This window comes from Eptatretus burgeri, chromosome 3 (genome assembly GCF_056783735.1).
Source record: "Eptatretus burgeri isolate ZD-2024b chromosome 3, Ebu_testis_v1, whole genome shotgun sequence".
NCBI lineage: Eukaryota > Metazoa > Chordata > Myxini > Myxiniformes > Myxinidae > Eptatretus > Eptatretus burgeri.
Genome location: NC_140963.1, coordinates 123166583 through 123178102, shown reverse-complemented (window position 1 = coordinate 123178102; position 11520 = coordinate 123166583). Strand labels below are relative to the sequence as shown.

The 11520-nt window shown below is 39.8% G+C and overlaps 1 protein-coding gene across 14 annotated transcripts in view; it reads right to left on the bottom strand.

Annotated features, from left to right (window-relative positions):
• Positions 1 to 11520, bottom strand: part of LOC147030897 (tight junction protein 2-like) — a 222419-nt gene that overhangs the window by 12599 nt on the left and 198300 nt on the right. For all 14 annotated transcript variants that reach the window (XM_085875438.1, XM_085875440.1, XM_085875442.1 and 11 more), the window contains one exon: positions 885 to 964. In XM_085875438.1, coding sequence (XP_085731564.1) covers positions 885 to 964 — 80 coding nt within the window. The remainder of the gene's footprint in view (positions 1 to 884; positions 965 to 11520) is intronic.

The window sequence follows — 11520 nt, the reverse complement described above, 5'->3', positions numbered from 1 at the left end:
TGAACAAATGTTAAAATTGCAGGCAAAGACTTTCCTTTGGCACAATGTGCAGGGTGGAATGCAACAATGCAGCCCATTATGGAAGCAAACAATAAAGTAAGCCAAAGATGAAATAAGCCAGGCACAAATTGAGCTAAAGATGTGAAGCAAGCATAACCCAGAGTGAATTTCTTCCCCCAAGAATTCCACTACCACTCCCCTACATGTATCCAGAACCAGCCTTTGTGACCCTCTCTTTTGGCACACCTCCTTCACCCTCCCTCTGCATGCTGAGAGCTCTGATGTGTCCGTTCTCTCAGGCCCACTTCATCGTTCTGGGCGAGTTGTCTCCCAGACTGTCCCACCCACGGGGCAGCCCCAATAAAAATAAAAGTATTTTCCTGTTCTGGGCCCTACAGTGCATTATGCCACCATGGCTTGCACACATCAACCAGCGAGATCGTGACGACCTTTTTGATGTGTGGGACACTTTTTTGTGTGCCTTATGTGATGGAAAGTCCTCACCTGGCCCCATCTGCAAGCAAAGATGCATACAATTTTACCATAACTATCCTGTCTATAAATTACATATGCTGCCTCCTCAGCATCGCGTGTAACAAAACGACTTGCTCTGACAGGTCCCTGTTACATGGTAATCTAATCTTCGGTGTTGTGTACAAGTCTGATGGTATATGGGCCACACTAACTACACTTAACACAGTGCAGCAATGGATCCCCCCCATCAGCCAAAAACATCAGAGAAAAATAAAGAATTTTCATTCTTTGCCACTCAGTGTGGGCTGCTTTTATTCCAACAAATATGAATCCTGAGCTGCAGATCTTCCACTCTGTAGATACACATATGTGAGTTTGGCTTCACATATGCATAACATGAGCTTGTTTACCTTGGAGCAGGTCCGGCTTGCTGCTGCAATTTTGGGATATTTTGACGAACATTTCTTGCTGAATGCCCTGGGGTACAGGACTGGGCGAGAGGAGAAAATGCATGCCAGTTTCTGGAGAGAAAAACAAACCACTGATAAAACTGAATTGGCCATTTATGGACGTTCCCGTCAACGAACAAGTTCACACCAAAACAACTTCACGAGGTGCACTGCTTTAAAGAACTTATGGTTCGGAACTGACCTTCGTTATTGAGTACTTGATAAAAGCACAGTGATGAGCAATAATATCATAGATATAAATGCTCTGCAGAAAAGTGTGTGTGTGGTGTGTGTGAATCTTTCTGAAAATCAACACCAGCAATGTCTCCATTTTGCGAATTATGTCACATGTTAGTGTGACTTTTGTAACCAAGAAGACCAACCACTGCAGGTTCTGACCAAAAGGTGGCATTTCACTTTCTGTAAAAGGATTTTTGCACGAATAATGCAGGATACACAGATTCCTAATACATGGCAGTAAATGGCACTTTTGCAATACGCCATGTGGTGGAAGGTATAAAGGGAAAAGAAATGAAATTTCAGTGGAAAGAATCAGATTTGTGGGCAGGCAAGGCAAAACAACTGTTGCAGTGAAAATTGTGGATACAATCGATGAAGCTTGCAATTTATTTCCAATTGCAAATGTTTGCATTCTCTACGTTGAATTATGGGGATTGTGAGTCCCACCCGTATCCGCACCCAACCCCTTCCGACTGAAACATTATTTGCAGTCTGGTAATGCTTTTAAGGCAGGTGTGTAAACCAAAAACACTTCACTTGCTTGCTTTTTCAAACAAGATGCTAATTTCATGAAAATATCATTAAGGATGGGAGGATGAAAGTATAATTTAACCTGAAATCCTGCTCAACATTCTGCAGTGTGGTATATTCCTCCATTTTGAGCAAATATATCTCCCATATCACATTGATGAATGGCCAACGTTACTCCATTGAAATCCCATTTATATTTGAGTCGTTTTTAATTTTTATTGAACCAGGTCGGTGCATCTCTCTGTCTTCTATGGCCTCCTTTCTGGTCTTTCTGTGATTTGTCTCCCCAAGGTTTCTGCAGGGAGCATGCGCTCCACCATCAACCCCTTCTGGTAGAACTATCTCAATCCAGGATCACAGCTCTCCTCCACTCATTTGTTCCTCTTTTTTTTTCCTGCCTGTGGAATGAACTTCCATATTCTCTTCAATCTCATTTTTCCTGACAAGTTTTCAAGACAGCTGGTCACCTCCATCTTTAGTTTCCTGAGAGATTCTTTCTGCATCCAATTTTTTTCCACCCCATGCATTCTCCATCGCCCTCATTCCTCCCCTCCTCCAAACACCCATTATTTGTCCAAGTCTCCCTCAATTTTCTCCTTCAAGCTTGCTGTTGGTGCTTCCCACCCCTCTCCACTGTTCCTTTTGTTCGGTTGCCTCCTGATCCGCTCAGCGTTCTAGCTCTTCCACTCTATAAAAAAAAAAAACTAGAATGGCACTCTTTGACGTCACGACATCAACAGATATGCCTCCCCTAAATTTATTATTGAAGGCTTTTATGTTAAATGTATATATATATATATATATATATATATATATATATATATATATATATATATATATATATATATATATATATATATATATATATATATCTGCCTCACCACATGACCAATATTGTCATAATTATCATTGAACATTCTACTTGAGTAGTCGCACCTATGATGAAAATTTCATGTCAATCGGATAAGCAGTTGCAGAGAAAACAGAGAAAATTAGCGCGGACGGACGGACAACCAGAAAACAAAATATGTCTGGGGACTTCGTCAGTGGAGGCATGTTCGGGACACTTTTGATGATTCTGCCTTTTCATCGTTAACTCCTTTGTGCTCTTACCAAATTGCCCTCGTGTCATTTATGAGTCAATCACTGCAAAAGAGCATGGACCAGCACCACTGCATGTAGACCTAACCACCATTCCCTTACTCACCATTCTCCTGCGGTGTGCAGTATCAAGTTTCGTTGAAATCGGGCAACGAAAAAAATTATTAAAAAATAAATTCCCGATTCAGTCAAGTACTCTTTGGGAGAATTTGATCAATGCAAACAACCTCAGCGGTATAGTTCGCTGGAGCTATCTTTGTTTATTTTCTTGAAATGATTTATTAAAAAATCCCAAACATTTACGATAGACAAAGAACAATTTATTTTTAAGCATAAAATAAGCATCGCCATTTTGATCTTATACTTCCGTGTTCATTCAAAAATAAAATTGTGTTTAGAAGTATATGCACAATAATTTCTTCGACTTTTTTTTCTCCGTTTTTTTTTCTTCACATTCACACGCAATATCAAGTTTCGTTCAAATCGGGCAACGAAAAAAATTATTTAAAAAATCAATTCCTGATTCAGTCAAGTACTCTTCGGGATTATTTGATCAATACAAACAACCTCAGCGGTATCGTTCGCTGGAGCTATCTTTTTCTTTTGAAATGATTTTTTTTATCAACTGCTGTCACAATGGGAACCCAACGGGTTCACGGGTCATCTAATATAACATAAATATATATATATATATATATATATATATATATATATATATATATATATATATAATATATAATTATATATACATATATATATATTATATATTTTTATGTATTATATACAGGGTGGCATGAAAGTCACTTTACCCCTTCCCAGTGAAGCATTGTTCTTGAACTCTTTTAATATACAGGTTTTATTGTACAGTACTTACAATAATTAATTTATCATTGTATCTGTATGTGCTCCATCATTCTTCTGAGTCAGTGTTTCTACATGCCATAGCAGGCGAGGGGGTGAGGGCAGAGGGGAAGTGCGAGAAATTTATTAGGGGTAAAGTAACTTTCGGGCTACCCTGTATATTGTATGTATATATATGTATATATATATATATATAGAAATAGAAATATATATATATATATATATATATATATATATATATATATATATATATATATATATATATATATATATATATATATATATATATATATATATTATTAGATATATCTCAAGTGATCTGTCTGTCCCACCCTGAAACATGGAAACTCTCCTCAGGGAGAAAAAAAAAAATTAGTGACAGTTGCTTAAAATTCATCCAAACCTCCAGAAAAATCAGACAAAAACTTGTTTTTCTTTTTTTCAATCAGACAAAAAAAAATTGAACCCAAGCAATGTATAGGCAACAGACCGCTGCCTCGATCACCCCTTAAAATAAAAATATATTTCCGGTAAAGAAATATACAACCTCCCATTTTTGAGCTCTTTAAACTGGCACAAGAATAAAAGGCTTAACTTTTTTTTATTCGTGGTATTTTTACCACAAGCTTTTGCTCGTAAAAGTGTAAAAGAGACAAAAGAATTGGCTGAAATGAGAACAAAATTATTAATTATTTTATACATTACACATCTAAATCTTCATTACATGCACTTGCAAAATTTATCGTTAGATCTGGTAAGATTCTCACCATATTTTAAGCAGATCCTCATGAGAAATACAGTATCGTCATTGATTTGTGTGATGATCATTGAATGCACTGTAAACCAATGCGTGACTATATACTTTAAGTGAGGCACTCTGGCTAAATACAATTACCATTCATGAATGGAGGCTATTATTTGGTCTTGAGTATTGAAAAGATGAGCGAATCATGAAAAATAAATAAAAAATAAATTGGTGCTTGTCCTGAATTCGCATCCCCGATGTTGTGGGTTCAAATCTGACTGAAGGCATCGGCATCATGGATTTAAATTATATTGCAGGTGGAAAACAAGGTAATCTTTTGGAGAATTTCCGTGTCATGATTGGATTGCTGTTGTAAACCCACTTGACTCACTCATAACCGACAGTGAGGAAGTAAATGGTTAGGTCTACATGCAGTGGTGCTGCTCCGTGCTCTTTTGCAGTGATTGACTCATAAATGCCACGAGGAAATGTGGTTAGAGCACACAGGAGTTAACGATGAAAAGGGAGCATCATCAAAAGTGTCCCGAACATGGTTCCCGAACCTCCACTGACGAAGTACCCAGAGGTATTTTGTTTTCTGTTGTCCGTCCATCCGTGCTAATTTTCTCTGTTTTCTCTGCAACTGCTTATCTGATTGACACAAAATTTTCATCATACTCAAGTAGAATGTTCACCATTCTCCTTTTTTGCGCTACCGTGTACCGTTTTGGCTGTATTTTGGGAACATAATACATACATATGTACAAGATGAGAGTTTTAGTAATATAATAAGATATACATATATATATACATATACATATATATATATATATATATATATATATATATATATATATATATATAATATTATACTAGCATAACCCACACTCTGCGCAACATGTTGGGGTGGGTGTGTTTGAGAAAGGAACTGATGCAGAGTATCAGTAGTCATTTTACTTTAATGCAGTAAGTGGAATACAATGTTCAAAGTACTTCTTGATACACAATGTTTTGGGTTATAGCATTACAAATGCAGTAACCGTTTTTGGCACGATTTCACTGTTTCATAACCATTTTATTTACTTTTTTGTACCATGCACCTCATATGGTCTTTGAGATAATGTAAGCCGAATATCACGTTACTCGAGCGCAGAACAAAGTCGAAGAACACGAAACCACAAATTCGGAAATAATATATAAGATTATATAATATAATATGTATGTACTAGCGATACCCGTGCACATGCACGGGATAGCAGTACAACATAGCTGGTAGCAGACGACAGACCGTACACGGGAAATGACAAAAATACGCATTGTGCAAAATGCAAGTGGTACTATGGAACGCCAAGACTTCCCAAACATTGTCGGCATGTCCGCTAAGTGCCACAGCAATTTCATAGGGATTGTGTGACGGCGAGCCGAGTTTTTAGTGTGCAAGCTTGGTATTATAATAGAGATGTATGTATGTATATGCCTGGTGTTGGCTTAATGATTAGGGTGGTGGGCTTGGGATCCTAGGATCCTGAGTTCAAATGCCACTTTGCTGTTGAATTAATACCAGGTGGGGTTGAGTCTGCCTGTCATCCTTCCAAGGTCGGCGAAACGAGTGCCAGCATTCTGGTTTACATTCTGGATTCTGGTTTCATGAGTGGTGACCCAACCAGGATTGTGTCCTATAGCTTAGAAGTCTGCTTAGGCAACACCAACACTCTGCACAGAGTATGGTTCCGATGGATATATATATATATATATATATATATATATATATATATATATATATATATATATATATATATATATATATATATATACACATGTTTTGAATAAAACCTCTATTACAGAGTTGACCTGTGTTGATTGTATTAACGGTAATCACACCAATGTTGTAATATCACTGGACTTGCACATAAAACTGCCACACACGATTAGGAGAGAACACTTTACCCTGAATCCAAACTTCCACTATCCTTTCAATAAGTACACAACATGACAAGGTCCAAAGACAAGGTGAAGACCGTCTTTGGCCGTGCCGTATTTTTGTAACTTTGCACGATGTTGTGTTGGCATTGCGGAAGATGTTTGTGCATCTCCTTTTCTACTAATGTTGTGTGTTGCTTGCAAATTACTCATCCGTCATTTACTATATACCCCTTATTATGTGTCATTGACAATAGACAATTTTCTTTTGTAAATAACAAGCTCGATTTTAGGATTTGAAGAAAAGGAGACAATGAGTTAATACTGGTGGCTGGGGAATATGAAAGCCAATTAAGGAATTCTCGGTCACATTAATAAAGGGCTTTGTGTCAACACTATTCTTTCAAGGGTTAACTTCTCCAATGCATTCATTAATTTATTGCAACCCTTTATCCATACCTGGAATTTTTGTTTTCGAAAGGTGGGAGATGCATACCAAAATCTTTTATTGAAGCATTTACAAACCGTTTTGATTCGCAAATTGGGAATATGCATTTATATAAACAGATGCAACACTCAAAACGATTTGAGAATTGCCATGCCATTTACACTGTATGCTTTCTGCTCATTTTAATGTCAATATTCTTGTTTTCATACTCTATTTTTGCCATCTGCATCCAATGCATGGCAAACTGTATCTCCAACTGAGAGCATTTGTTGTATCTTCACCAAAGTTCTCTTTTTCCAAGGGTTAGTGTTTCACTTCAATTAATTGTGATATTGTGTTTTGGCCTTTATAATGGAATCACAATGTGAACGAGGCTTGTTCGTTTTCAATGCTGTCATTATTCCTTTATATTATGTCATTATGCATTTAACCTTCACAGGAGGGTTTAGCACAATGAGGGATAGGTACGCGTACTTGCCTTTGAGCTGTCTCGCCTGGGTTTGAATCTCGACCCAACTATAATCTGTCACCCTGGTGCTTCACATGCAGGGTGATTCATCAATGTGTGTGCCATCCCTCAAGAAGGATGTTAGTCCAGAGGACACGACTGCCTGCACTGGCTATTGGTGGACGTTAAAATTCCCATGGTGTCTTCCATGAAGAGTAATCGAGTTATTTCTGGCACTCAGCGATTCCGATAGTCTCTCTGCCTTCCACCACCTCCTTTCTGGGCTTGCTCCCTCGCTCTTTCCATGCTAGGTTTCTGTAGGGCTCTCACACGGTCCACCATCAACCCCCTTCTGGTGAAACGACCTAAATTCAGGATCACTGCTCACCTCCACTCATTTGTTCCTCTTTTTTCCCCACCTGTGGAACCAACTTCCACATCCTCTTCAGTCTCATTAGCTTCCCTCCAGCTGTTCACCATCATCTCAGACCATCACCAATCCAAAACCACGATCTTTTATACCCTCACTAACCACCCACCCACCCCAATCCCTCATCCTTCCAGCGTTCCCTCCTGAGCATTCCCTTCTGTATCAATATTGTTCACCCTGTGCATCATCTCCTGCTCCCTCATTCCTCTACACACCAATTGTTTGTTTTCTCCCTCTGTCTTGGCCTTTGGCTCTGCTGTTTATGTTTCCTCCATATATATATATATATATATATATATATATATATATATATATATATATATATATATATATATATATATATATATATATATATATATATATATATCTTCTTCTTCTTCTTTCGGCTGCTCCCGTTAGGGGTCGCCACAGCGGATCATCTGTATGATCCGCATCGTGATTTGGCACATGTTTTACGCCGGATGCCCTTCCTGACGCAACCCTGGTCGCCTCTTACAACACAGGGATAATATATATATATATATATATATATATATATATATATATATATATATATATATATATATATCTCTCTCTCTCTCTCTCTCTCTCTCTCTCTCTCTCTCTCTCTCTCTCACTCTCTCTCTCTCTCTCTCTCTCTCTCTCTCTCTCTCTCTCTCTCTCTCTCTCTCTCTCTCTCTCTCTCTCTCTCTCTCTCTCTCTCTCTCTCGCTCTCTCTCTGCCATTGCTTTTGTCTTGTTGCATCCTGATTGAAAAAAAAACAAAAACAAACCCTGAACAAATTAAAAATTCCTGCCCAAATCAGCTTCAGTCAAGCGTCAGGCCTGGGTGCAAGTTTTGTGAAAAACTTGGCCCAAAAATTCCCCTGGCCGACCACATTATATGTGGGGACCATCTGGGACCGAACCACCAGCATTGCATTGGTTCGGGCCATTACATACATGGTGTGTACAGGAAGGATAGGTTGCAGGAAAGGAGGTGTGAACTTCTTGTGTAACTTTTGCTGTTTGCTTTAATGAAATAATGATTCTGTATTTAAGAAGCTATCACACTTTTTACAAACCCAATCACAAGAACTCAATTCATCAATTTGTCTTCTTCATACTAAACCCATTCTTACTATGAAGCAAATAGAGAGAATTGCATCAATATCCTTTTGCAGTTAAACTTACACATTTTACAGATCGTTAATGGCCACGCAGCCTTCTTGCATCTCCCTTCCTCGATCCCCGATTCAGCAACACACACGTCCCTTCGAGTTCAATTAAGCATCCATTCCTGATTTCTATCTCTGTTTGAGCCACCTATTGTTGGGGAATGGTGTGGAGTTTAAGGGCCAAGCTTGGATTGCCAATCCATTCACGTTCATATTTGAACGTTCAGTTTATAAAAATGGAAGATTGGTTCAAATTTTAATATACATCAGGTGCTAAGAGTGTTGGAATTGGTAATACATTCACATGCCTCCAGTTTCCCACCGAATGTGTTTACTTGATTGTTGCTGTTTATTTAACATTTTCTAAATACACAAGAGATTTGGGGTTTTTTTCTCCTTCTTTATTTAACTCATTCGCTCCTACAGGCTGATCGTGGCAATTGGGTAAAAATTCCATTTGATAAATTTAATGCAGAAAGTTTGGAATTCCAGCTTAGCCGTTCTTGTGACTGAATCAATGGGAGCTGATCCTTGTGATAATACAGATAAGAATTGATGGAAGTGATCAATTCCCACCGTACCGTTTTGATGTACCAAACCCTACAATTTATGTAAACTTTGCAACCATACACACATAAATTTTTGGGAGGCTGACATTCTTCACTACTCACACTTAATGAAGTTATTACTCCGCGAACGCGAAAATAAAAGTGGGGTTAGAAGCTGTTGTTTCACGTTTGTCCGTCTGTCCGTCGGTCTATCTTATCAGTTTACGATGTGATCGAGGAACAATGGAATTATATTGAACGTTATATTTTGAACACGAATCGGAACATGAATAAGAAGACAAGTCTGTCGTTTTCACGTCCCTTGGCTTCGAATTTGACTTCCGGTTCGGGGATTAGGATTTGTCTTCCGGTTTGGTGGTTTTCCACAAATTAATTTACTGCAAATGGTGGTGAAAATCTGAGCTCCTCATTTCCACCTCATAAAGCTATGTTTTTCGAACCAGATATGTTGTGATTTATGGTATTAGTACACCCACTCCCTATGGGAGTGACAGGAAGGAGAGAGGAGAGGAGATCGGGACCATACTCTGTGCAGAGTGTTGGTGCTGCCTAAGCAGTCTCCTTGGCTATTCGGCACAATTCTGGATGGGTCGCCACTCCGACACAGTATACCAGCATGCTGGCACTCATTTTGCCGACCTCGGAAGGATAACAGGTCAAGTTAACCCCACCTGGTATTAATTCAACAGCTGAGTGGGATTTGAACTCAGGACCCTAAGATCCAAAGCCAGCCACCCTAACCATTAAGCCAACACCAGGCATTGTGACAGGAAGGGTCATGTTGTTATACTCCCTGGGGTATATACACTGATGAGCCAAAACATTATGGCCACCTGCCTAATATGCTGTTGGTCCTCCGTGTGCCGCCAAAACAGCGCAGACCAACTGAGGCATGGACTCTGCAAGACCCCTGATGGTGCCCTGTGGTATCTGGCACCAAAACATTAGCAGCAGATCCTTCAAGTCCTGTAAGTTGCAAGGTGGAGCCATCGGGATAGCCTTCGTTGCCCTTGCGCATCAATGAGCCTTGGGCACCCAAAACCCTGTCGCCGGTTTGTGGTTTGTCCATCCTCGGACCACTGTCAGTAGGTACTCACCACTGCTGACTGGGTGCACCCCATAAGCCTTGCCGTTTCAGAGATGCTCTGATCCAGTCGTCTGGCAATAACAATTTGACCCTTGTCAAAGTCGCTCAGGTCTTTACTTCTGCCCATTTCTCCTGCATCCAACACATCAACTTCAAGAACTGATTGTTCACTTGCTGCCTAATATATCCCACCCCTTGACAGGTGCCATTGTAACAAGATAATCAATGTTATTCACTTCACCTGTCAGTGGTCATAATGTTTTGTCTCATCAGTGTACATTACAGTATAGTAGATGATCTAGTCTCAGGTCCATTTTTCTGTGGCGGACATGGTAAGCAGATAAAATGCCTCAAGGATGTTGGATTCCTTCAGATTTCTTTCAGTTTAGTGTTAAACAGCAGTATATGCAAATATTTTAAAAGGTAATCACATGGGTTTGTGGTTTATCATATTTTTTACTCCGAGGAGGCCTCTTGTTCTTCCTCATTTTCAAGCACGACAAAATGCCACAAGAAGCTATTTATACACATTCGCACGGCATTTGTTCAAGAAGAAAAAAACCCATGGGGGAGAGGGAATATTATTCGTATTAATATTGTTTTGTAATAACATTAATATCACAAGTACGGGCCCGCAGCTGCGTAAACGACGACTGGATTGGGGCATTATTTCAATTAGATCAGACCAACTGTATCATAAATGGCCATAACTTGGGGAACACCTGGGAAACATACTCAGGTCCACAGCGTCAATTGTGACGTCATATCAAATGAAGAAGAATTGTGACGCCCCTCTCTCTCGCCCCTCCTCTCTCCCCCCTCCTCTCTCGCCCCGACTCTCACCCCCCTCTCTCCCCCTCTCTTGAATTGTGACGCCCCTCTCTCTCGCCCCTCCTCTCTCTCCCCTCCTCTCTCGCCCCGACTCTCACCCCCTCTCTCCCCCTCTCTTGAATTGACGCCCCTCTCTCTCGCCCCGACTCTCACCCCCTCTCTCCCCCTCTCTTGAATTGTGACGCCCCTCTCTCTCCCCACCTCTCTCCCCCCTCCTTTCTCGCCCCCAC